At 46.1% G+C, this 26,826-nt stretch overlaps 1 protein-coding gene and 1 pseudogene across 1 annotated transcript; one reads left to right on the forward strand and one right to left on the reverse strand.

The window, feature by feature from the left end:
• Positions 1–218: 218 nt before the first annotated feature.
• Prcc (proline rich mitotic checkpoint control factor) lies at positions 219–26,184 on the reverse strand. The gene is made up of 7 exons (XM_041656517.1): positions 25,447–26,184; positions 11,605–11,652; positions 8,883–9,449; positions 5,553–5,648; positions 3,305–3,448; positions 1,416–1,481; positions 219–622 (listed from the first exon to the last, which is right to left on the reverse strand). The coding sequence occupies exons 1-7, from the start codon at positions 25,906–25,908 to the stop codon at positions 536–538; spliced, it is 1,470 nt and encodes a 489-aa protein (XP_041512451.1). The 5' UTR covers positions 25,909–26,184; the 3' UTR covers positions 219–535.
• On the forward strand, positions 12,616–13,009 carry LOC121451043 (annotated as a pseudogene).
• Positions 26,185–26,826: the final 642 nt, after the last annotated feature.

The following is a 26,826-nucleotide window of genomic DNA, read 5'->3' on the forward strand; positions in this document are numbered from 1 at the left end:
TAACGAGGCTTCCATACCAGAGAAACCCCTGATAGTCCGGCTGGGGAATCCCACACCTGACAATCATCCTGCCCCGGGTAAAACTGCCAACAACTGGGATGGCCATGGCCACAGGGCCGAGGGTAACAAAGCAAAGCGACGATGAGGCCGCTCAGGGCGCCTGGCTGGGGCAGTTGCCCCAGCTCCACACGGAGACCCAGACCCAGCACAGGCGCACCTGTCACACTCAGTGTTTTATTTCAACAGACATCCCTGGTTTAAAAAAAATTGTGGGATAGTTCAACATCTCATCACACTGACAGGGAGAATTCTGGGCCTTTGGGGAAACGCTCGAGTCTCTCCAGCCCAGTACAGAAAGGAGCTGGACTTTTAACTTATTAAGAAAAGTCTATCAAATATGTTTCTTCTCCCAGAGGTGAGGGCTGGGTCCTCAAGGTAGAGGTCCTGGACTTAGAGCAGCTGGGGTCCTGGAGGTGAAGCTGGGGGCTGGGCCAACAGCGCCGACAGGAGATCCTGAGCCGTCAGTTCCTGAGCCCTAGAATCCATATTTGGCCTGGGTCTGCCGGCGACTGAGCCTATTTTCTGACCAGGTGTTCTTCAGCTCCAGCTCCCGCTCCTTAGCCTGGGAACACAAAAGAGGAGGGGTCATAATGAGCAGCCTGACTTACTGACAGAACGACTAGGAATCACACACACTGTACCACTGTACATCCTAGACCCAGCCTTTTATTTATTTAAAATAAAACAGGTAAAGTTATTATTGGAAAAGCCTGCTGGGAGGTTGGGGGGGCTGACAAGATGGCTCAGTGGGTAGAGGTGCCTGCCACCAAGCCTGATGGCTGAGTTCAATCCCTGGGACCTGTGTGGTAGACAGAGAAAACCAGTAAAATTTGTCTTGACCTTCTATGACTTACATTGCGGCACACATGTAAGTACACACACACACGCTCACACACACGCTCACACACGCTCACACACACACACTAAATGTATTAAACAATTTTAATAACGGGGATGAAGCTCGGTTGGTAGAGTCCTTGCAGGAAGCACACTGGGCTCTGTCTTTACAAATCAGGGAGAGGCACATGCCTGTAAATCTTGGCACTCAGGAGGTAGGCCCAAGAGAATCAAAAGTTCAAAGCCATCCTGGGCTATATCCTGGGATGCTTGAAACTCTGTCTCAGCAAAGTCAAAAGAATCCTATAATAGACCATGTCACTTCCCACGTACATAACAAGGTTTCTCAAATCTCCTGTACCAGAGGCAGAGGGAATGAAACTAAGAACACAGCCTCCCCCCAGTGGCCACAAGGAGAACAAGAAAGGCCGTCTACCAAAAGGGAGCCTGGCCCTGGGCTCTACTACTCATCCCCAGGTTTAAATGGATCCTGTATGTGGAGCCCTGAGCATCCTCACCTGATGAATCAGATATGTGATCTGGTGTTTCCTCCGCTGCTGGCCAGTTGGCTGTTCACCTTTCTTCTACAAGGGAAAACAAAAACATAGTCCTTAATCCACAGACAGAAAGGCATGAATGTCTCATGTGCCTGGACAGTGTACGGCTGGAGAGCTGAGCCGCTAAACATAGAGTCCAAATCTTTGGAGAGAAAAGTCAACGTGGAGTTGCTTCTGTGCCTATATACTTACAAAACAGGCATTCTATTAGTGCCATTATGAAAAACAAATCTAAGATGAGAATACTTGCTAGAAATAGCCTGTTAATTCCCCAAATGAATGGCTAAACTCTGAGGTGAAGATGGGGTTACTTTGTCTGATAACCCAACTCTACCTCTAGCCCAGTGTCTAGGCTCTGCCCGTGGACACTGGGCTGTAGTAAGTCTAGGACAGCTTTCATGCCATGGGTATGTGATCTGCCAACCTCCTCCAGACCTGCTTACTATCCCTCCATCCATCTGCCCCTTAAACCCTCTTCATTTCTGTCCCCTTCTCTCCAGTCTGGCTCCTACTGACCACTTACTAAGCCCTCCCTTCGGCTGAAACGCTACCTTGTCCTAGGGCATGTCAACCACTTCCCTGAGATGACCAAGTTCACAGTCTCACTCTTCCTCCATCCATCTTCCAGCCTCCAGCAATAACTACAGCTCACTCCCAACCTCACTTTGATGCAAACGATTTACTGTCAAAATCTATACTGCTCTGAGCTTTCACTGTGTGTTTTTCTGTCTTCTGCCAGAGCTGTCTCAAGCTAGAAGCTTCCTCGCCAGCCCCACCCAACTCTCAGGAACTCCTCCCCAGAGTCTCCTCAGCACTTATGTAATCAATTTGCACTGTAATCATTTACACTCAAGCGTCCTTAGATCTCTTCCCAACTGTGCTGTCAACTTCTTGGGGATAAGGGACAGTATCTTCTCTTTCAAAAGGCAAGCTCAACAAAATGAAATGGGATAAAAACCTGGAATTGGGAAAAGAGCAGATTCTAATTGCTTGTTACTACTGAATGTCATTAAATGCTACAATTAAAGATGACATACATAAAAGACTCAATCCATTCTGGTGAACACTCGCACCAGCAGCTACTTGTGTGACGCTCCTCTCAAGCCCAAGTTAGCAGAGCCCTTTCTCCTAAGTGGTTTTTCCAGTAAACAGTGATAGATCTCGGCTGCTCTAACCACAATCCTTTGCTCTACCCTGTATGACCGCCAACAGTTAAAACAAATGACGGGCCTAGATGGCCATCTGTGACCATAGAACAAAGAGAAATTAGACGGGGGGGGGGGGGGGGGGGGAGATGATGGGGGATAAAATCCTTGACCTTGGTGTTGCTGACACAGAGCTCGCGTTCAGCCACCCCCACCCACGGCCAGCGTAAGTGCTCACACCTGCTGCGCTCAGCTGCTAAGTGACAGGAGAAAATGAGCACAGGGAAAGCCAGTGGTGGGGAACAGGAAGGGAGCATTCAGAGAGAGCAGTTGGCTACAGTAACTACAAAGACAGTGGCAAGAGATGAGCAATATGCCCGGGAGCCAAGGCCTAGAACCTCTGGAGATCTGCTGCACCCACTCCCCAAAGATAGGCTGAGCCAGCTGCCAGATTAACAGATGGAGACTGGTGGGGTACAGGCAAGCAGCTGTAGATTCCAACCAGTAGGAAGAATCACACACCGTCCCAGCAGCTGAATTCTATAAAGTTCTGGAAGGCAGCTGCTCCCATGAAATCTGGTGTATACTCCACTAACTTGGGCAACAATACCTGCTAAGGGTGTGTCCAGTAACAGTAGGTCAGACAGACCTGTAGAAGACCTTATGACCTTCCACGTAGGCCACCAAATAGTCTTTCACACTTACTTTGCTGAAGGACTTCATGGTTTTCTCTTCTGTCAATGACTTGGTCATCCACTGCTGTGCCCCACTGAGTTGGTCATCACCTTTGATCTCCACAAAGTTGATTTCTTCCCTCCCTCGGTTCCTCTTGCCCTGCAGCCGCTTAAACTGAAATTAATTAATTGAATGAATGAATAAATAAATAAAGTAACAAACAAATGAGTGACTCAATTAATTAATTAATTAAAAGCAGAACTGCAGGATCTGGAATGTGGGTAAGGAGAGCAGGAGACACTGCTAAGGACTCAGATCTCTAGAGCAGCTGCTCTCAACTCGTAGGGTCCAGACCCCTTTGGGGTCATGTATCACATATCCTGCATATCAGACATTTACATCACAATTCATAACCGTAGCAAAATACACTTATGAAGTAGCAACAAAATAATTTTATGTTGAAGATCACCACACGAGGAACTGTATTAGAGTCGCAGCATTAGGAGCGTGGAGAACAAGAACCACTGCTCTAGAGCAGCGCTGGGACTGCCACACACTGTGCCCGTGGTTTCTCTTCATGAAACACTCCCTTGTCCACCCTACCATCTACCAAACTTCCATGGTGCCAGGTGACATTGGCTGCTTCTCAAGAGATCTCTTAGAGTCAGAGCCATGGTGGCCAAGAGTATTTGTGGAGATCCAGAAATACAAACTAGAGAGCAACACTGCCTGGAAGGTCTATCAGAGTCTTCTTCCTTTTCGTTTCTGGACACAACCATGATGGCCTCAAACTCAAATTCTCCTGCCTCAGCCTACCAAAGGATAGGAATACAATTTTTAAATTAAGAATTGGGGGTAGGCCAGGCTGTGATGGTGTGCACCTTTAACCCCAGCACTTGGAAGGCAGAGGCAGGTGGATCTCTGTGAGAGTTTGAGCCCAGCCTGGTATACAGAGCTAGTTCTGTTTTGTTCTTTTCTTTCTTTCTTTCTTTCTTTCTATTTATTTATTTTATGCATGAGTGTTCTATCTGCATGTACAACTTTATGCCAGTAGAGGGCATCAGATCCTACTAGAGATGGTTGGTTGTGAGTCACCATGTGACTCACATGGGAATTGAACTTAGGACCTCTGGAAGAACAGTCAGTGCTCTTAACCGCTGAGCCATCTCTCCAGTTCCAGAACTAGATCTAGAACAGTCAAGGCTACACTAAGAAACATTCCTGTCTTAAAACAAACAAGAATTAATTAATTAATAACAATAAATTCCCTATAATCCCAGCAGTCAGAAGACTGAGAACAAGAGGCCTGCAAATTCAAAACCAGCCTGGCTACATAGTAACACCGTCTAAAAAACAAATAAAAATAGATAACGAAACTTTTCCTTTAGCTTCAGATTTGAAACCTGGTGTCAAAAATGGTCATTTGTGGGGCTGGAGAGACGTTCCTGTTGAGAGTGAGTACTGCTCTTGCATAAGACCTGAATTTTGTTCCCAGCACCCACAGCAGTTCACAAGTACACTTTAGCTCCTGAGGGCACTGGCTCCTGTCTCTGTAGCTACCTGCACTTATGTGCATATATCTTGACGTTGACACACAGACATATACGTAACTAAAGATAAAATAAATCTTAAGTTTAATGTGGGCTCAATAGTCCACCGTTGTCTAGCATACACAAGGTCTTGGGTTTGATCCCCAGCACAGAAAATAGAAAGTCATTCTGGCTGTGTCTCCCATAGGCTCAGGTATTTGAACATGGTCCCTAACTGGTGGTGCTCACTGGGGAGATAGTCCAGTCTCGCTGGAACAACTGGTGGTGAACTGTAAGGGTTTACAGCCTTGCCCCCCACTTCCAATAGCTTTCTCTGTTCTCTGCTTCCTGTGTGTGAGTGGAGATGTGAGCTCTCAACTTCCTGCCTGTCCCTATGCCATGTCTGCTGCTCGATTCCATGCCCTCCACCAGGACGGTCTTCCACCCCTTTGGAACTCTAAGCCCAAAAAATACTTCTATAGGTTGCTTTTGGGGAGCTGGAGAGATGGCTCAGTGGTTAAGAGCATTGCCTGCTCTTCCAAAGGTTCTGAGTTCAATTCCCAGCAACCACATGGTGGCTCACAACCATCTGTAATGAGATCTGGTGCCCTCTTCTGGCCTGCAGACACACACACAGATAGACTATTGTATACATAATAAATAAATATTTAAAAAAAATATAGGTTGCTTTTGGTCACGGTATTTTCTCATAGCAACAGAAAAGTAACTAATACATTTTGTTAACTCACTGCTTCATCATCAATGAAGGAGGCATCTGGGGCAATTTCTTGGGGAGGGACCAGAGCCGGGTCCGGTGCAGGATAGTAGCCACCACTGTAATAATCCTATAACCAAAACAGAAAACACAGAACTGACTGAAGGCATAATGGAGACAAAATAAAGCAAACTGTATGGAAAAAGCAGGAGAGATTCCCACACCAAAGCCCCTCAGATGAACCAGCGGAGACCCAAGGACTTACCCTCTGGTTCACCAACAGTCCTGGAAGCTCCCTCATCTGCACCATCCAGGCAGAGGACATTTTTGGGGGAAGGGAGACGAGGAATGCACACTCTCTCCTGCTGTGCCCTGATCCCTTAGCTACTTATCAAGATAACTTACACCTCACCTCTCCAGGACCCTTAGCCAGGCCTTCCAGCGCTATTAGGTCAGGAGCCTCATCATCTCATGAATCAAGGCATTCTATCCCTTCCACCCCCTGGACAGTTTCACTGACTGCCTATATGGTGTGATCCTACAGTCAGAAGAGGTACAAACATGCACCATGAGCTACTTGTTGCTGGGAATGGGGGCATACACCTTTAATCCCAATACTCAGGAGGAAAAGGTAGCCAAATCTCTGTGAGTTAAAGACCACTCTGATCTATGTAGTAAATCCCAGGACAGCCAGAACTACATAGTGAGACCCTGTCTGAAAAATAAATAAATAAAAATAAGATACTACAAAAATTTTATAAGCGATGTGTACTTTATGAATGTGATGGCTCCCTCAGACATGAATGCAGAGTCTAGAGGAAGACAAGGTGGAGACAAAGGCAAGTCTGGTCCCTGTGCCTAGCAACTGCTTGTGTTTGAGATAGGGTCGTAGTATCATGAAGCCCTAACTCCCCCGCTTCCTCTTCACTGCACCAGTATACTCGAGTGGTCTGTACTGTCTTATGACTGGAAGGCTCCTAAGAACATGCATCTTATAATGAGCTAAGTGGAAAACACGATTCATATTTATCACACAAAAAAGTAGAACATAAAAACCCAAAACAAGTGAAGAAATATATATATATATATTTTATTGATATATATATATATCAATAAAAACAAATAATAAAGAAACGAACAAAAAACCCAAAGCAAAGCTGGGTGTGGTGGTGTACAGCACTGGAGAGGTTGAGGCAAGAGAATCTGAACTCCAATTTGATAGGACAGGAAAGGAAGGGAGAAGAGAATGAAGAAAAAAAGTAGGAAAAGGAAAATACCACTGTGAAAATTTTTATTTTTTCCTATCAATGGTAGTTAGTCCCTCAAGGGCCCATAGGCCCTGAATCTCCCCCTTTCTCTTCTCGACGATTAGCTAATCGTGTCAGTGTGAAGTTGAGCGTCTACCAATGAGATAAGATATAAGTCACCACCAAAGATAAGGATAAAAACCACAGGCCATCTTGGCATTGTATCTGGCTAGCTAGGAGAGCTATAGGGTGCCTGTTTTGCAAAAAGAAACCACCTTGACAAGTTTTTCACTCTGCTCCTGTGCTCCTTTATGGGACAATTGCTAATCAGAAACTACACCAGACTTCCCTGTTCCTCAATACTCACATTCAAAGACGTATCTCTTAGTTCTAAGATTAGAGAGCATTCCTCTCCTACTTTCTTAAATCTCCCACCACCTCCCACCATAAGCTTCTGTTTTTAAAATGTTATGATTTGGGTTAAGTATCTTCTGCTGAACCATGTGTTCAAGGCTTATTCACCAGCCTGTGGTACTACTAGCACTGAGACCTTTAAGAAATGGAGCTTATTGGAAGCCCGGCGGTGGTGGCACACATCCCAGCACTTGGAAGGCAGAGGCAGGTGGATCTCTGTGAGTTTGAGGCCAGCCTGGTCTACAAGAGCTAGTTCCAGGACAGGCTCCAAAGCCACAGAGAAACCCTGTCTCAAAAAACCAAAAAGAAAAAGAAAGAAAGAAAGAAAGAAAGAAAGGGAAAGGAAAGGAAAGGAAAGGAAAGGAAAGGAGAGATAGCTTATTGGAAGGAAGAAAGAACATAACAGCGGTATGACACTGTAGGAAACACTGGGATCCTGGCCCCTTCTCTCTTAGCTGTCTGCATAAGCTTCCTCCTCTGCTGCAGTCTCATGAGACACTGCCCCAAAGTAATAGAGCAGATGTGTGCCCACACAAAAGTAATAGAGCAGATGTGTGCCCACACAAAAGTAATGGAGCAGATGTGTCCACACAAAAGTAATGGAGCAGATGCGTGTCCACACAAAAGTAATGGAGCAGATGTGTGTCCACACCAAAGTAATGGAGCAGATGTGTGTCCACACAAAAGTAATGGAGCAGATGTGTGTCCACACCAAAGTAATAGAGCAGATGTGTCCACACAAAAGTAATGGAGCAGATGTGTGTCCACACAAAAGTAATGGAGCAGATGTGTGTCCACACAAAAGTAATGGAGCAGATGTGTGTCCACACAAAAGTAATGGAGCAGATGTGTGTCCACACCAAAGTAATAGAGCAGATGTGTCCACACAAAAGTAATGGAGCAGATGTGTGTCCACACAAAAGTAATAGAGCAGATGTGTGCCCACATAAAAGTAATGGAGCAGATGTGTATCCACACAAAAGTAATGGAGCAGATGTGTGCCCACACAAAAGTAATGGAGCAGATGTGTATCCACACAAAAGTAATAGAGCAGATGTGTGTCCACACAAAAGTAATGGAGCAGATGTGTGTCCACACAAAAATAATGGAGCAGATGTGTGTCCACACAAAAGTAATGGAGCAGATGTATGCCCACACAAAAGTAATGGAGCAGATGTGTATCCACACAAAAGTAATAGAGCAGATGTGTGTCCACACAAAAGTAATGGAGCAGATGTGTATCCACACAAAAGTAATGGAGCAGATGTGTGTCCACACAAAAGTAATGGAGCAGATGTGTGTCCACACAAAAGTAATGGAGCAGATGTGTGTCCACACAAAAGTAATGGAGCAGATGTGTGCCCAAAAGTAATGGAGCAGATGTGTATCCAAAAGTAATAGAGCAAAGAAACCATGGACTGATACCCCGAGTCAAAATACTCTTCTCTTACAGATACGTCAGGATTTCTATCGCAGTGACAGAAAGCTAACATGCAGAATGAAAGTATGACATGAGTCACCTTATTAGACTCCCAAATACTTGGGCAATTTAAATCCATAAGGTTCAAAATAAAAGCGGTGTATTTTGAAACTGAGTAGTATAAGAAGCCAAGCTAAGTGACACACAGGTCATTTCACTGTTCAAATTCTCCTTAAGCGCCATCGTCAATGGTCCTGGGCCCATCCTCTGTGTCCTCACCCACCTGATAATAAGCACCAGCGGCATTGGCATCGCCATATGTGGAAAACTGATTGTAGCTATAGTCATCCCCATGCTTCGGCATCCAGGGGGCCACACTTGACCCCGCTGCCATCTTAAATTCAAGGGGAGCATTGGCTGCATCGTCCTGGAAAGCCGGCTCTGGTTCTGTTCCTGGAGGCAGCTCTTCAGGGACAGTGGGGACAGGGTAAGGGTAAGGCTCAACTCCAGGTGGTTCAGCCTTGTCAGGGAGGGAGAAAAAGTTCTCAGGAGCAACTTCCTCATCACTGTCGTCATCCTCCTGTGTGATCTGCTTCGTCACCTGCAGGGCAGCACTCTTGGCAGCAGCCTTGATGGCAGAGGGTGACGGAGTGGTAGTTGTGGTGCCCAAAACAGGAGCCAGTGAGGCAGGCTTGGTCTTAGAAGCCAGTCTAGAGGGCTTAGCATCCGAGGAGACATCTGAGGGTTTCCGGGAGAAGGCATGGGGCAGGAGCAACCTGTTAGTCTCTTTCACAGTCAGGTTTTTAGGTTGGGGGAGCAAGGCAGACAAACCAGTCCCCTCGCCGGATCCCTAGTGAGCCCAGGTTTGGAATGAGAGGGAAGAAAGACAAGTGAGACTTTATATTATGCACTAGGAACAATGACAAACAAGATCATATAGTTTTGTGCTTCTCCTGAAAGCCTCAAAGCCCCTTGAGGCTTTGTTACCTCCATGCACTCAGCCCCCTCCCCCCCAGCTCTAGGACTTACTATAGTTGTTCATTCACAATGAGAGGCGATGTCCTGTCTCAGCTCTGTCCAGTCTAGTTCCACAATTAACTGCCACAGATCCTATCCCAACTTTATGTCTTCAGTGCCCTCGGTCTCACATTAACCCTTCTCCTTAAAAAACTAAGTCTCAAGGCCAGAGAAAGACGCAGGGGATAAGGGCACTACTTCATCTTCCAGGCAATCAGGATTTAGTTCCAGCACCTATACTGCAGCTCACAACCTCAAGTAACTCCAGTTCCGGGGACTTTAATACCCTCTTCTGACCTTGGCAGGCACCAAGCACATGTGTGGTACAAATGTATATACATGCAGACAAACATTCATACATATAAAATGAAAATAAATCTTAAAACAAACAAAAAAGCAAACAAACAAACAAAAAACAAAACTGAAACTCAACTTCTCCCTCCTTTGAACAGATTCTGCTCAAGAGACATCTGTACCTACTGCTAAAAGCTCCCTCTGCCAACCCACGCAAGGAAAGCCCCCTGCATGTGGAACCTCAACTGGCTAATGCCAGAGTCAAGCACTTAGTTTATCACTTTGTACACTAATTGGCCCCACCCAACCATGCGAATTGCTTGGATTCTACTTTCTGTACACTGAAAGGCTGGTCTGCCCTAAGGGTAGGGAGGAAAAGGAGAGTAGAATAAGTCCTGGAGCACCAGGATATCTTCTCAGTCAGAACTGCCCAGAATGAGTTAAACAGGACTCCTGAGGCAAGCAGGACAGGCAGGAGAGGTGTTCTTCCTGCTTGGGGGTGGCAGATTGAAAGCACTGCTTAAACTGCCTTACAAGTGCTCAACTTCTCAACACCGTCCGGGATCACAGCTACAGCCCTCTGCAGGGCCAGATTCCGGCTCTGCTTTCCCGGGTCGTCTCTTTGTGCTCATCTTTTTCCACCAACTGAATGACAGCTCTCCACTTGTGGAGTGCCTTTCAAGTAAGTCTACCCTGTCCCGGAAGCCTGGAGACAAGGGGATCCCTGGCCTCTTCGGTGGCTCTTCCCTCGGCACTATCACCAAACACCACACCACCCTCACCACAAGTCCTTTTGACTTCCACGTGACCCTGTCCTAAGACCTGCCAAAACTAGAAGTGACACCTTAACAAAGTGAAGAGAAAGGGCAGCTTCAACACTGCATATGTGAATTCCAAGACAACCACTATAGAAGGCAGGACCACTCTTCCCCAATTTATAAGAACAACATGAAATCCAACAGTGTATACAAATCGAGTGTAGAAGCGACAGAAGATACTCAAAGCAGAGCAAAGGTGCTGAGGTGAGTGGTAACCAGCAAACAGCAGGAGGTCACGCAGTCAAGACTTCTGGTTTTGACTGCAGAGAAGCAGCCAAGTGCAAGTGTTACTTAGACTCTCCAGGGCCAGACTTGAACTCTGGAGTCAGCACAGCAGATATAGCTGTAAGCCCAGCTCCACCCACATTAGCTGTCTAACTTTGGGCAAATTCCTCAGTTTCTTCACTTAAACTAGAATGATCATAACTTAGAATTTAGGCCCTACAGTTGAAAAAGGAATTGGCTAGACACAGGTACCTGGTACAAGGTAAGTGCTGTTTGGGTATCTATCTCCAGGTTAGAAACACAACAGGAAGAACAGGCAACTTCACAACACCGATGTTCCTTATCATCATCTGATCACCCTACTTACACCCTCTCTAAACAATCCTTCTACCCGAAATGTAATGGACTGAATTAAGTTACAGTTCCTGTTCTTCCAGAAAAGTCAACTCCATTGCTAATGCCAGGAAGAAATGAGAAAAAGATCGGTGCATCTGATTCAAAGCTACATTGGAAACCAAAGTCAGACCAAAACAGTCCTCAAATACGTGCAAACAAGCTAGCCCTCCAATGAAAACCTTTGGGCACTTTAAGTCCTATCTTTCTGGAAACAACATAGAAAGAGAAGGAAGAGCTATGGTACACCAAGCTTACCTGCAGGACAATTTTCTTCTTTGCAGGTTCATCTTCCTCAGAATCTGACTAAGAGAAAAAGAACCAGAATAAATCATAACTGTTTTAGAACAGTAGAAGAAACACACTGCACAAACATCCATAGAAGACTGGACAGAGCCCATCCGTGTGTGCCCACCTCTGCAGAGCGGCAGCCCCTATGGCCTTAGCCAAGCAACAGTGCTCTCCCTGGGTACTGCAACAGCTATGGAGGACGAGATGAGTACACCTTGATTGCCTTGGTTTCTACTCTGTTAAACTGAGACTATTTCCTCCACTGGGTCCTGGGCAAAAAGAAATGCTGTGCCTGTTCTTATAAATGCATCCACTAGAAGATGACGAGGAGCTGCCTGTTCTTATAACTGCATCCGCTAGAAGATGACTAGGAGCTGGCCCACAGTCTCACCCAATCTCAGCCTCAATTCTAAAACTATTTACACAGACTACATGACCATCACAGCTGGGGAGCTCCAGTGGGATTAAGTGCTGTGTTAACTACTTCTCTATGAGGCAATGAAGGTCAAAATCGTTGGAGAAATGCATTCCCTCTCCAAGTCTGATCTATTGTCTGCCAGACACCATCATTCCTGGCTGGGAGATCCTGGCTGAGAAAGGAGCCACTAATGTGAACTTTGGATTCAACAGGACTGGGTCACACTGAAAAGACCTGCCTGAGCTTTTTGCCAAGTGTGGTGCACACCTTCAACCTCAGCTCTCAGAAGGCAGAGGTAAGTTCTTGGCCAGCCTGATTGACGTAACAAGTTTCAGTCCAGCTGGAGCTACATAGTAAGACCTGGTCTCAAAACAAAACCCTTGCTGGGCAGTGGGGGCGCACACCTTTAATCCCAGCACTCAGGAGGCAGAGGCAGGCTGATCTCTGTGAGTTTCAGGCCAGCCTGGTCTACAAGAGCTAGTTCCAGGACAGACTCTCTACACAGAGAAACCCTGTCTCGAAAAACAAAATGAGGAGGACCGTTCGTGCTGCTGCGCTTTGGGGCCTGCTGGGAACAGGACTTCTAAAGGACAGTATGTCTGGAAGGCTGTGGTGCAAGGCCACTTTTGCTGGCTATAAGCGAGGTCTCCAGAACCAGAGAGAACACACGGCTCTCCTTAAAATTGAAGGCGTTTATGCCCGAGATGAAACTGAATTCTACTTGGGCAAGAGATGAGCTTATGTGTATAAAGCAAAGAACAAAACAGTGACACCTGGAGGCAAACCAAACAAAACCAGAGTGATCTGGGGGAAAGTAACTCGGGCCCATGGAAACAGTGGCATGGTCCGTGCCAAATTCCGAAGCAACCTTCCTGCAAAAGCCATTGGACACAGAATCCGTGTGATGCTGTACCCATCCCGGATTTAAACCAATGAAAAGTAAATAAATAAAAGTGGAAAAAAAAAATGAAAGCCAGATACAACAGTACACACCTGTAATCCTGCATTCCTACAGCAGGAATGGAGACAGAAGAATTGGTCTGAAGCTTCCAGGATGGAGTACACTGTGCAGCAGCAAAACAAGACACTTCCTCAACAGAACAGAGAACTACCAAAAGTCATCCTTCTCTGACCTGACATGCACACACCGACACACACATACACATATCAATAAATGAACAAGTTTAACACACATGCCACAGTCACTGTGCAGAGGTAAACACAACTCTCAGGAGCTGGCTCTTCCCTTCCACCTTACGCTGGCTCCAGGGATTGAACTCAAGTCGGACCTGCACAGCAAGCACTTTGCCTGCTGATCCGTCTCATCAGGCCCAGAATATAGTTTAAACTACAGGCAGTGAGATGGCTCAGTCAGGAAAGGTGCTTGTTAAACAAATCCAATAATCTAAGCTTGATCCCCAAAACTTATGTAAAGGAGAGAACAGTATCCACAAGGCTGTGGAGCTGTCGTCTGACCTCCACATACTTATGTAAAGGAGAGAACAGTACCCACAAGGCTGTGGAGCTGTCCTCTGACCTCCACATACTTTTCAGTGTGCGTGTGCACACGCACCCCCCCCACACACTTTTAAAACAGTAGGTGCACAACTCAGTGGCAGAGGATCTGCTTGGCATGTATAAATAAGTTTATAAATGAGGAACTGAAGAGATGATTCAGTGTTTAACAGTGCTTTCTACTCTTGCAAAGACCTGAGTTCAGTTCCCAGCACCCACATCAAGTAGCTCAAACTATCTGTAACACAACTGCCTGTAACATTCTTCTGGCCCCTGAGGGCACTGCAGTCACCTATTCATACCCATACACACATAATTAAAAATAAAATACATCTAGTCAGGCGGTGCTGGCGCACACCTTTGATCTCAGCACTTAGGCAGAGGGAGGAGGCTAGAGGCCAGCCTGTTCCAAAGTGAGCTCCAGAACAGCCAGAGCTGTTAAACAGAGAAACCCTGTCTCAAAAAACCAATAAACAAACAAATAAATAAACCTTAAAATTAAAAACTACTTCCTAATAAATAATAAATATGTAGGAACACTACCACCACTACCACTACAACAGTTCCCAAGTCCATCTTCCCACAGTCTTGGCCTAGATTATGTAAAATAAAGGTGAGGCTGGCCATGGTGGTGCACACCGTTAATCCCAGCACTAAGTAGGCAGAGAGAGGAAGAACTCTGTGAGTTTGAGAAGCCATTGTGGCAAGGCCTAGGCGTCAAGAGTACTACTAGACACTGGAGGTTGGAGATGGCTCTGCCCTGAAGAGAACTGGCTGCTCTTCCAGAGGACCTGGGTTCAATTCCCAGCACCCACGTGGCAGCTCAAGATTGTCTGTAACTGGCCGGGCCGTGGTGGCGCACGCCTTTAATCCCAGCACTCGGGAGGCAGAGGCAGGCGGATCTCTGTGAGTTCGAGACCAGTCTAGTCTACAGAGCTAGTTCCAGGACAGGCTCCAAAACCACAGAGAAACCCTGTCTTGAAAAAGCTGAAAAAAAAAAAAAAAATCAGGTGTAGTTCAAACTTCCCTCAGTGAGAACAGCCATTATGGAAAACCACAGCACCTGTGGGTATGGCGTTTATTTGTGCTTTTTGAGGTAGTTCTTGCTATGTAACCTTGGTGGCCTTGTAATAAATAATCCTCTTGCTCCAGCCTTCTGAAAACTGAGATTATGGGGCATACTACCCCAAGAGGGTTCTAATAAACTAAAACCTCAGGGCAAGGGTGGCGCACAGTGGTAGAGCACACCGTCAGTATGGCCCTAGGATTGACCACACACCCTAACAGAACTACAAGTCTACTCCGATCTGTCTACCCAAAGCTAGGAAGCTGTGCATTGAAGAAACACACCCATCCACAGCAGCAGCATCCTCAACAACCGCTGCCCAGTCGACCTAAGTGCCCATAAATAGGTAACTGGATAAAGAAAATACGTCATCTATAAACAATGAATAGCAGCCTCTAAAATAAAGGGCTGGGACAGTAATGGCTCAGCACATAAGGGTGTTTGCCACCAAGCCTGATGACCCTGGAATCTACAGGACAGAAGGAGGGAAATGCCTTCCACTAGATGTTCTCTGACCTTTATGCATTCACCATGGCATCTCACACCTGCACCTGTACCCATAAACAAAATAAATCTAAGTTTAAACATTTTAAGGAGAGCTTGGGATGTAATTCAGTGGGAGAGGGTTTGACATGCACAAGACACTGGCTCAGTCCTTAGCCAGGCCAGAAAAAAGCAGGAAGGAGAATGACCATTATAAAGTTGTGAAATAGAAGAATGGAGACATGATGATGATAAGTAAGTACACTTCAGAACTACTAAAATAAGAAACTCCACGTGTTCTTGTAGCACAAATAGTATTTTCTCATCTTCAGCTTGAACCCCAATATCTGTCTCTGGGTTTTTATTATTCATGCTATATGCTCTCACCACAAAAATACTTGGCACAATGGACATGTTAATTAGCTTGATTTTACTAAACTATTCATAAATTATGATATCATCCTATGCCCTTAAATTCCCTAAGTAGTCAAGGATGGCCTTGAATTTCTGACCCTCCTGCTTCCACATCCGAGGTGCTGGGAATCAAACCCAGGCCTCTATTTGCAGCCTCAGAAGCACTCAATCAACTGAGCCATAGCCCCACCCTCCTTCTGGTAGCATCTCAAGATAACTATAATTCCAATTTTATAAGTAAGGAAAGCAAGTCCAGAGAAGTCAAACTGCGGACAGGACAGGACAGGACAGGACAGAGTCTGAACCAGTTTTGGCTTTTATGTTTGGAAAGTAACACCATACTGACAGTGTGAAAATCTGAGAACCACACTAAAATGCCATTGGATCCCACAGGGAACAGCACAAATCAGAACTCAGGTTTTCTGTCAGCCTGTCACCGTGGTGCTGAGACTGCACAGGCTGCTGCCGACAGAGATGTACACAAACCAAGGTTCCTGGCAGAACTCCCGGACTCTCCACAACGACACACTCAACCAAGAAAAAGATGTGAGCACACCATCTGGGCATGTTCAACCTTCTCCTTCTTCAATCCCCATTCCAACCTACCCATCCACTCCCATCCCTCCCACCCTCACCCCGACTTCTTCTGACCCTGGAGAGCCTAGGAAACCCCCAGCACACGGAGTCCTGGACACATCTAAACTAAAGCACCTGCTGAAACAGGTCTACTGGCAGCACTGGGGCAACAGAGACCATGCTTTTTGTTTGTGGGGTTTTTAATCGTTGTTTTTTGGAGATATTTCACTCTGCAGCCCAAACTGGCATTGAATTCTCAGTAATCCTCATGACTCAACCTTACAAGTGCTGGGATTCCAGGCACAACATCACGCCTTGTAAAAGCATGTCCTCATTTCCTAGATCCTGCGAGACAGTGTCCACTGTGACAGTGGACGCAACTGTCATAAGGCTAATAGCCAGATCAGCAGGAAGAAGAAAACTCAATTTCTCCTTAAATGTCACATACTGTTCCAATATACTGACAACCTGAAGTTTGTTTTTGTTTTTATTTATTTAAACAGGATCTCTCTACGTAGCTCTGGCTGGCCTCAAACTTAAGTGCACTGAGCCACTGAGTCATCTCTCCAGCCCCATGACTGACCATTTCTTTTTGTTTTTGTTGTTGTTCTGGTTTTTTATTTTGTTTGGTTTGGTTTTTTGCTTTTGGTTTTTCAGGACAGGGTTTCTCTGTGTAACACCGCTGGCTGTCCTGGAACTCACTTTGTAGACCGGACTGGCCTCGAACTCAGAGATCCAACTGCCTCTGCGTCCCAAGAGCTGGGATTAAAGGTGTGTGCCACCGCAGGGTGACTGGCTGTTTCTAACAAGCCGTTACTCCTGGATCTATGACTGCTCACTACTCATAGACATCCTTCCCGAGCTTCTACTCAGAGTCCTTTCAGAAGTTATCCCGAGGTCCTGGTTCAATTCAATAGCAACCATCTATAATGAGATCTGGTGCCCTCTTCTGGTGTGCAGACAGAACACTGTACATAATAATAAAAAAATCTTAAAAAGAATGTTATACTGTGACACGGATCACTATGACAGACTCCCAGAAACATAACATCCAGGAAGCTAAACTACAGGGTTTCTCTGTGGTTTTGGAGCCTGTCCTGGAACTAACTCTTGTAGACCAGGCTGGTCTCGAACTCACAGAGATCCGCCTGCCTCTGCCTCCCAAGTGCTGGGATTAAAGGCGTGCGCCACCACCGCCCGGCTTGTTTTGTTTTTTTGAGACAGGGTTTTTCTATGTATCTTTGGCTGTCCTGGAACTCTGCCTCCTAAATGCTGGGATTAAAGGCATGCACCACCACACCCAGCATACAACTGGCTAATTTTACTATTTTTTAAAGATATGCAAATTTGCATGCTAATGAGACTAATGAAATGTGATTTTTGTGTGCTTTTGTTTTTAAGAAAGGGTCTCATTATGTATCCCTTCCTGGCATGGAACCCTCTATGTAGACTGTCTGCTTGCCTCTGCCTCCCAAAAAGTGTACCTAGGTTTTTTGTTTTGTTTTAAGATTTATTTACTTATTATGTATACAGTGTTCTGCCTGCATGACAGAACAGGGCACCAGATTTCATTACAGATGGTTGTGAACCACCATGTGGTTGCTGGGAATTAAACTCAGGACCTCTGGAAGATCAGTTTGCTGTAGGAAGGCTTGTAGCTTGTGGTTACCCACCTACTGGGGCATGGCCTCTTATACGATATACGTGGATGCAGATTCTTTTTTTTTCTTCCTCCTTTTTGCCAGCTGCTCATTCGGATTGTTGGATAGCAGGATTCGATCACTGTCCACCGTTCAAGCAGAGAATTCTGATTTGTGAGCTTACCCCTAAATAAATATCTATTTCTCATTTCTGAGCTAGTGTGGGATTTCTTTCAAGCATCCGTTCATCACTAGGTCCCCTCATCGGTACTCTTACTCTCTGATTCATCTCTCCAGCCCGCATTTTGTTTATTTTTAGCATTTTTATCTGTTGTTGTTGTTTGTTTTTATTTTTTTTATGTACTTTTATTTTATTATTATTTTTTAAAGACGTGTCTCATCATATTTCATATGGTCCTGGCTAGCCTGGACCTCACTCATAGACACCTACCTGCATCTGTTGAGATTAAAGATATGCACCACCACACCCATACAATACATGCACATTAGTGCATACAATACATACACATTACACCATACAATACATACACATATGCACCACCACACCCATACACTACACACACATTAGTGCATGTCTAATAAAATGTAGGGCATCTCAACCTTTTTCAAGGCTGACCCATACTTTGATATTATAGTCACCAGTACTAGGGCCAGGGACGCAGCTCCGTTAGTGGAGCACCTACTACCAGGTACCAGGACCTAAATTTAATTCTCAGCACTGAATTTTTTTGTTTTTTTGTTTGTTTGCTTTTCAAGACAGGGTTTCTCTGTAGCTTTGGAGCCTCCTGGAACTAGCTCTTGTAGACCAGGCTGGTCTCGAACTCACAAAGATCCGCCTGCCTCTGCCTCCTGAGTGCTGGAGTTAAAGCCATGCGTCACCACCGCCCAGCAGTCAGCACTGAATTTTAAGACCTGGTGTGGTGGTACGTGCAGGTCAGTACTCTTAGCACCCAGGAGGTAGAGGCAAGAGAACCAGAAGTTAAAGGTCATCCTAGGCTACACAATGATTTGAAGCCATCCAGGGGCTACATGAGACCCTATTTCATGAATACAGCTTCACATATTATGTAATATAAAGTGGAAGTACGTTTGGAGCTATTTTAGAATTTCTTAAGAGCTAGAAAAATGGCTCAGCAGTTAAGAGCATTAGTTACTCTTCCAGAGGACCCAGGTTGGATTCCCAGCACCCACATGGTGGCTCACAAACTTCCCCTGGCCCTCACCGGCACTATATTCATGTGGTGCACAGACAGGCATGCAGGCAAAACACCCATACCCATAAAATAGAATGGGGGAAAAAAAAAACCAACTTAGCTGAAAATTCTGTTCTAATCCCAAGCCAAAATACATTTAATGATTTTTCTCCTCTTTGGTTTGAGACAGAATCTCATGTCATCCAGGCTGGCTTTAAGTTCAGCATCTAGCCAAGGGTGAGCCTGAACTCCTCCCAACCCTCCTCCTCCTCCTCCTCCACCTCCCAAACACTGGGGTTACAGGTGTGCAGCACCACACCTGGCTTGCATATAGTGATTTTGTTGTTTTTTTTCCCCCGAGGCAGGATTTCTCTGTGTAGCCCTGGCTATCCTGGAACTCACTCGGTAGACCAGGCTGGCCTTGAACTGAGATATCCACCTGCCTCTGCCTCCTGAGTGCCAGAATTAAAGTGTCCCACCACCTAGCCTCATATAGCAATTTTTAAAAAAGTATTACATTTACTTATTTGTATTTTTGCATGTGCACACATGCACACATACAAGTCTGATGCCAAGTGCTGGGCCATCATGCTGGACCTTGTTTAATGATTTTTTTAAATGAAATTCAAGTGAGTAACTCAAACTAAGTTTTTCTTTTTCTTTTACATTTTTATTTTAGGGGCGTGAGTAGAAGTCAGAGGACAACTTGTGGAAATCAGGTTTCTTCTTCCACCATGCAGGTTCCAGGGATAGAAATCAGGCCAGCTTAACACGTAACCCTGTTCCCCATCTATGCACAAAATATCAAGACATAATTAATTTGATATTTGTGTGCTGAGGAATGAAGAAAAATATCAAAAGCTTTGTTTTCCATAAGTGAACCATATGTTCCTACAGGAACAGAAAACTTCATATAAATAGTAAAAAAATACTACAATTTAGGTCAAGTTCTCACCATACAAGCATGAGGACTTGAGTTTAATATCTACAACCTAGATTTTTAAAAAGAAAGAAATAGGCTGGAGAGATGGCTCAGTGGTTAAGGACACTGGCTGCTCTTCCAGAGGTCCTAAGTTCAATTCCCAGCACCCATGCGGTGGCTCACAACCCATTTATAGTGGAGTCTGATGCCCTTTTCTGGCATAAAGGTATACATTCATAGAGCACTCATACATAAAATAAATAAATGAATCTTTGAACTGGAGGTGGTGGCACATGCCTTTAAACCCAGCACTCAGGAGGCAGAGGCAGGCAAAAGCCAGCATGATCAGTTCCAGGACATAGCCTACAGAGAAATCCTGTCTTGAATAACCAAAAAATGAAGAGCTCACAGTTTCAGGAAGTTCCTTCTCCACCCCCCATGGTTATATAAACATTGCAGACAGCACAGGTTGCTACAAGGCCTGCGGAGCTCTGGGCTGTCAGCTTTGCGAGCAGTCAGTATGGACTTTCAGTGACACAACTGCTTCTGAGTTCTGGTCCTTATAACCCCCAATAACCTCAATGACTTACCAAGCTCGACTCTGGCCGCCTATTTTGGTATATGTGGGGTAAGGAGACATTTGTTCATATCACCCCAGAAATAGTGTCACACTGGAGGACAGCCTGGACAGCAGGGAGTGTGGTATTATTATTTCTTTTTAGCCTGACAAGAACCTAAACCTCAGTGGCCACCACTGTCCTCTCTAGCTGCCAAGAGTGACAATAGACTAGACTGCTGAGCAAGAACGGAAACAGACATGTTCCATTAGGCTGGGTCCAGTGGGATCTGCTCATTCCCCAGGCAGCATTCCTCTTATCTTCTCAGGCTCTGGTTCTCAGAGACTCTCCAAAAAGCAATCACTAGCTAGCAGGGCCAGGAGCCAAGTAGGAAATCAAAGTTAAGAACAGACACCCCACCTTGCTAGACTCCAATGAATTATACTATTATCCCATTAGCGAGATTCATCAACTTCTTTAACTCTTTGGTCTCTTTGCCCTTTCATTAGGATTTTGTTTTCTCTATTTTATTTCTTGTTTGTTTTCTTTTTTGATTTCTGCCTACCCATGGGCCTTCTCCTTACCTTTTCAGTAAATACTAAGACAGAGCAAAGTACATCAAGGTTCAAACAGAACCTCTGCCACCACTTCAAAACGACGTGGTTTGGGGCAGCTTGCCTGCGTCCTCTAACCCTGTTTCCTTCTAGGTAAACCGGTGTTAGGAGCCTAGCACAAAGTGGGCAGAGAAGAGCGTGGGCCAGTAATCCTACCTAGCACCCAGGAGGCGAAGGCAAGAGGAGAGAAGCTCAAGATTATCCTCCACTACAGAGGGAGCTGCTCACAGCCTAGGCTAGACAGGCTGGTAGAAACTACCAAGCTGCACCTGCCTCCATAGCCTGCGTGCTGAGATCTAAAGATGTGTGCAGCCGCCGTGCTCCACAAGGAACCAACCCTGAAATTCTATTTGTGCCAGAAATTAGTAAATGAGAAAAAACTCTCACTTCTTATCTAGCCAGGCGGTGGTGGCGCACGCCTTTAATCCCAGCACTTGGGAGGCAGAGACAGGCAGATCTCTGTGAGTTCAAGGCCAACCTGGTCAACAAGAGCTAGTTCCAGGACAGGCTCCAAACCTACAGAGAACCCTGTGACAGGGAGGGGAAGAATAAAAGGAAACAAGATTAAAAAAAAAAGAAGAAGAAAAAGAAGAAGAAAAGAAAAAAAGGCTTGTTATCCTAAGTTTGTCTTTTTCAGTATCTTCATCCCCTGGGCCTAGGAAATCAACCAATGACATTTCATTAGAACAAGAAGAGCAAGAAGGGAAAAACAACCATCCACTCCGTGGATCATCTCCTACTGAAGCCAAGAGCTGAAAGAAGCTGAGCTTGGGGCACATACCTATAATCCTAGCACTAGGGAAGTTGAGGCAAAAGGATCTTGAATTCAAGGATAACTGGGAATTGGGCCTTACACACAGAGTAAAACCTTTCTCTTCTCTCATACTCACACACACACACACACACACACACGCACACACGGGGGGGGGGGAAGGGGATGACGACCAAAGAGCAGAAAAGACGAGTGAGGTGGTATTGGACTGTACCTCTGCATGCCACTCCTCTCCCCTTGCTCCCAGATGACAGACAACTGGGTTAGCCTGGAAACTAGAGTGAGGGCTAGACTACAGTTTACTCTGAGCTGCTCTATAAAAAGAAGGAAATAAAAAACAAGATGTAGGTAGCTTTCCCTTGCAGCAAAGGTAAGAAGCACCAAATTCTAAGAAAATTCTTTAAGGCAGTGAGCTTATCCCTGTGTGGGGTTTTAAGAAAATGGCTCCCATCGGCTCACAGAGAGTAGCACGATTAGGAGATGTGGCCTGGCTAGAGCAGGTGTGGGTTTGTTGGAGAAAGTGTATTACGGGGGATGGGCTTTGAGGACTCAGAAGCTCAAACCAGGGTGAGTGAATCTCACTCTTTTCCTGCTGCCCACACCGTGTCTGCCTGCACGCCACCATGCTTCCTGCCATAATGATAATGAACTAAACCTCTGAACTAAAAGCCAGCCCCAATTAAATGTTTTCCTTCATAAGAGTTGCCTTGGTCATGGTGTCTCGTCACAGCAATAGAAATCATAACTAAGACAGCCTGCAAACATGTACTGAGAGCCCTCGATGTGCACAGCATGGTGTTCAGAATCAGAGCTCTAGGAACCAGACAGGGTACACCTCCTTAAAGACCAGACACAGAGGTGGAGAGATGGCTCAACAGTTAACAGCATTAGCTTCTCTTCAGAGAATCGGGGTTCAATTTCCAGCACCCATATAGAACTAACAACCAGTTCTGGGGATCCCATGCCCTCTTCTATTCTCCATGGACACTGCATGCATGTGAGTATACAGACACAATCAGGCAAAACACCCACCCACAGAAAATACAAGACCAGGTAGGTATCTGAGTCTGGTATATTGCATGATTTTAATCCCAACACTCAGGAGCCAGAGGCACACAGATCTTTGAGTCTGAGTCTAGTCTGGTCTACAGAGTTCCAAGAGAATCAAGACTAGAAAGAGAGGGGGGCTGGAGAGATAGCTCAGAGGTTAAGAGCATTGTCTGCTCTTCCAAAGGTCCTGAGTTCAATTCCCAGCAACCACATGGTGGCTCACAACCATCTGTAATGAGATCTGGTGCCCTCTTCTGGCATGCAGGCATACATACAGACAGAACATTGTAAACATAGTAAATAAATAAATTTATAAAAAAAAAAAAGACTAGAAAGAGAAAACCTGTCTAGAAAGAGGAAAGGAAGAAGAAGAAGTATTCATTTGAGTTCATTCATTCAGAAAATAAACTTAGAGAGTGTTCCCTCTCATCCAGAAAATTTCTTTTTACAACAGATGAAGGGAGACCACTACAGAAAACTACAACCAATCAAAATGCATAACTGTGAAGTCCAGTCCCAATGGATACATCTACAAAACAGCTCCTACATCTAAGGCTCAGAAGACATGGCAGAAGAGGGGGCGGCTATGCTGTTGTCTCCTAGTAACCTCAGGACCATTAGTGACTTGCCTGAACGTGAGCTGCACAACCCAGGAGCAGGAGGTCTCAACCCTACACAAAGAGCTGCAGGCAATTAAGGAATACCAAGAGGAAATAAGGAAACAGTCTTCCTCTCCAGTACCAAATGGTCAAACCCTAAAACATATACACAAAGTAACATACAGTTTGAGCAGTTCATATTTAGAAATATGTATGAATATTCATAAACATATATGTATGTAACAACAATTAATGAAAAAAGAGGCCATGAATTTGAAAGAGAACAAAGAGGAGTATATATGGAAGGGCTTAGAGGAAGAGGGGAAAGGAAAATAACATAGAGATGGCTCAGAGGTTAAGAGCATTGCCTGCTCTTTCAGAGGTCCTGAGTTCAATTCCCAGCAACCACAAGGTGGCTCACAACCATCTGTAATGAGAGCTGGTGCCCTCTTCTGGCCTGCAAGTATATATGCAGGCAGAACACTGTATACATAATAAATAAATCTTTAAAAGAAAAAATTAGAAAAAAAAAGAAGTAACCTTTGCTCTGCCTTCAAGGAGTTTGCATGCTAGAGGAGGGAGAAAGCTAAGTTATATACTGTGTGCATGTGGTGGTGAAGCTACAGAGAAAAGCAAAGTAGGGCCAGGCAATGGCGATGCACACCTTTGATCCCAGCACTCAGAGGCAGAGGCAGGTGGATCTCTGAGTTTAAGGCCACACTTGTTCTATGTAGCAAATTCCAGGCCAGCTTCGTGGGACCCTGCCTCAGAGAAAAAAAAACAAAACAAAACAGGGAGGCCTGTGACAGGCAACTGCAGTGTGACCAGGGGCTAGAAATGCTAACTGAGGACATGCTCGTTGACTTTGAAGCCAAGACCTGACAGAGAATGGAGAGCACTGGACGTGTGCTGGAGAAACGGAAAGAACCACAAGTGCAAAACATAGAGATGGACGGGGCGGTTGTGGCGCACGCCTTTGATCCCAGCACTCGGGAGGCAGAGGCAGGCGGATCTCTGTGAGTTCGAGACCAGCCTGGTCCACAGCGAGTTCCAGGACAGGCTCCAAAGCTACAGAGAAACCCTGTTTCGAAAGTCCAAGAAGAAAAAAAAAAAAGAAAGAAAAGCCCTGGGGAGCTGGATGAAGGAGGATCAAGAGGTTAAGGATAACCTCAGCTATGCAGAAGTCTGAAGCCAGTCTGGGTTACCCAGCCCGGGTTGTGTAGACCGGAATCCTAGCTACAGGAGAGACTGAAGCAGAATAATCCAAAATTCAAGGTCATTATAGACAATCTAGGAAGACTATTTCTCAAAATAAAGATTGGAAATAGGGCTGGGGCTGAAGCTCAGTGAGGCTGCACGCGGGAGGAAGGGGGCTTATCCTCAATTTCCTAAATCAAGGATAGTGTGACGTACTTTTAATCCAACACTAGAAGCAAGAAAATCACAAACTGGTGCCCAGTCTGGCCTGGGTTACACAGTGAAACCGCCTCGAAATAAATAAATGCTCCAGTTCTTCTCTAACTACTCTCAAAAACAAGCCACCATCAGGCCTGATTATTTTAAGGATGGGGCAAAGGAAAAGGCTGGTCCTGGATGTTCAACATGGGCACTGAAGTCCTATCAGCTGTCACTACAGGTGCCCACGTTTTACCCTGACCTCAATATGGGAAGAGGAGAGACCAACCTGAGATGAAGACGCTAAAAGGGAAAGAAGTGGCACGTACCTTAGCCTGTCAGTAACAAGGACATTTAATCCTTTCTGCAAGCTAGCCCCAGATTCCAAAATGTCCCATGGCCAATACCCTAACTTCCCAAAGTTGACAAGTTCATCTGAACTAACCGCCTTCTAAGAGGATTCTAGCGGCCTTGAGTCAACGGAAGAGTTTGCAGAGCTCCATTATGGCCACAAGTCCCTCCCAACCCCGAAACTCAAACTCAATGGGGCTTGCGGTGCCCCCTTGATACTCACATCGCCCTTTTGCAGCTCCGGCGCCGCGATCCTCACCGGTTCGGTTCTCTTCTTTGGCTTGGGAAGCCCCAAGGGGTGTCCGACACTGCCCACAGCTGGGGGCAGACTGAGACCAGGGCCTTGGGGCGACGGGAGCCCCAGCCCCTCCCCGACTCCCGCAGCTTCGGCTGGGCTCACTCCTGCAGGTGGCGGGAAGCCGCCCAGGCCGAAGGGCAGAGGTGGAGGAGGCTGCAGCCTGGAATCTCCGGTGGGCGGGGGCAGCAACAGCGGCGGGGGAAAGGCTGAGGCCAGCATCTGGGGGGGAGGGGGCAGCAAGGCCGGACCCTTGGGTGCGGGGAGAGAAGCGAACAGGCCTCCTAAAGTGGGCCCGGGCACAGGAGCCGCCACGTCCTCTTCCTCCGGCTCCGGCTCTGGTTCATCCGGCTCACTCTCATCGCTGCTGGCATAAGCAACCAGAGACATGGCGCCTCCCGCCTTTGGGATGCCCTTGCCCGCAGACTAGGCCTACTTGAGACCCGGGATGTCCCGGCGGCCTAGTAGGCCCCACCACTGGGCAAGGCGGGGAACCAAAAAGCGCCCCCAGCTCCGTGTTCTAGGGATATCCTCGGCAGGAACCCATGGCCAGGGTTGAGTTCCACCGAGTAAGAATTCCCGCTTCACTTAAGCTCCTAGCGCCAGGAAACTACACACAGCTAATGGCCGCCGAGTCACTCCGCCTACTACTCGCCTCACAAACATAAGAACTACAATTCCCAGAGAACAGTGGTGCAACAAACCATTCTCCGCCTCAGGTAACTCCGTGCAAAGCATGGTGGGAGCTGGAGTCTAAAGGTGGAGTAAATGGTGCGCAGAAAGACCGAGAGGAAACCGTCCTTTAACGCAGGGATTCCTGGGATTCGTAGTTTGTTTTGTTGTTGTTGTTGTTGTTACCTTGCAAATCTTATGTTACTACAAGCCCCATGGATCAGCGCGGTAGTCACAGAAACCATTTCGGTACTTGGAGTTAGTTCCTCAGAGCACCTAAGGTTTATGGGAGCTGTGGTACCCTTAGAAACTGCAAGTGTTGTCGGGAAAGTGATGGCTTCTGGGAAAAGTGGACTAGTAACTAGCTTAAAGGGAAAGTTACCTGTAAATAAATGGTGATGCTTCCAAGTCGACCTGGTAGTTAGAACAAAGCACTCCAAGAAAAGCCAAAGACCAAGGGACGAGTGTGAAATTAAGCTGCAAAACCAAAAGAAAACGAGGCCGCAGGCAGCTGAGAACTGAAGTAAATGTGACATAAAAGGAAGGAGGTGCTCTCCTTTGCTATCCAGGAGCACACCACCCACGAAGGCTGGAGCTTGGGCTCCTTCCTCAGAACCAGCGAAACGGAGAGATGGC

This window comes from Microtus oregoni, unplaced genomic scaffold (assembly GCF_018167655.1).
Source record: "Microtus oregoni isolate MIOR12 unplaced genomic scaffold, Mior012 000007F_ref0000211, whole genome shotgun sequence".
Taxonomy (NCBI): domain Eukaryota; kingdom Metazoa; phylum Chordata; class Mammalia; order Rodentia; family Cricetidae; genus Microtus; species Microtus oregoni.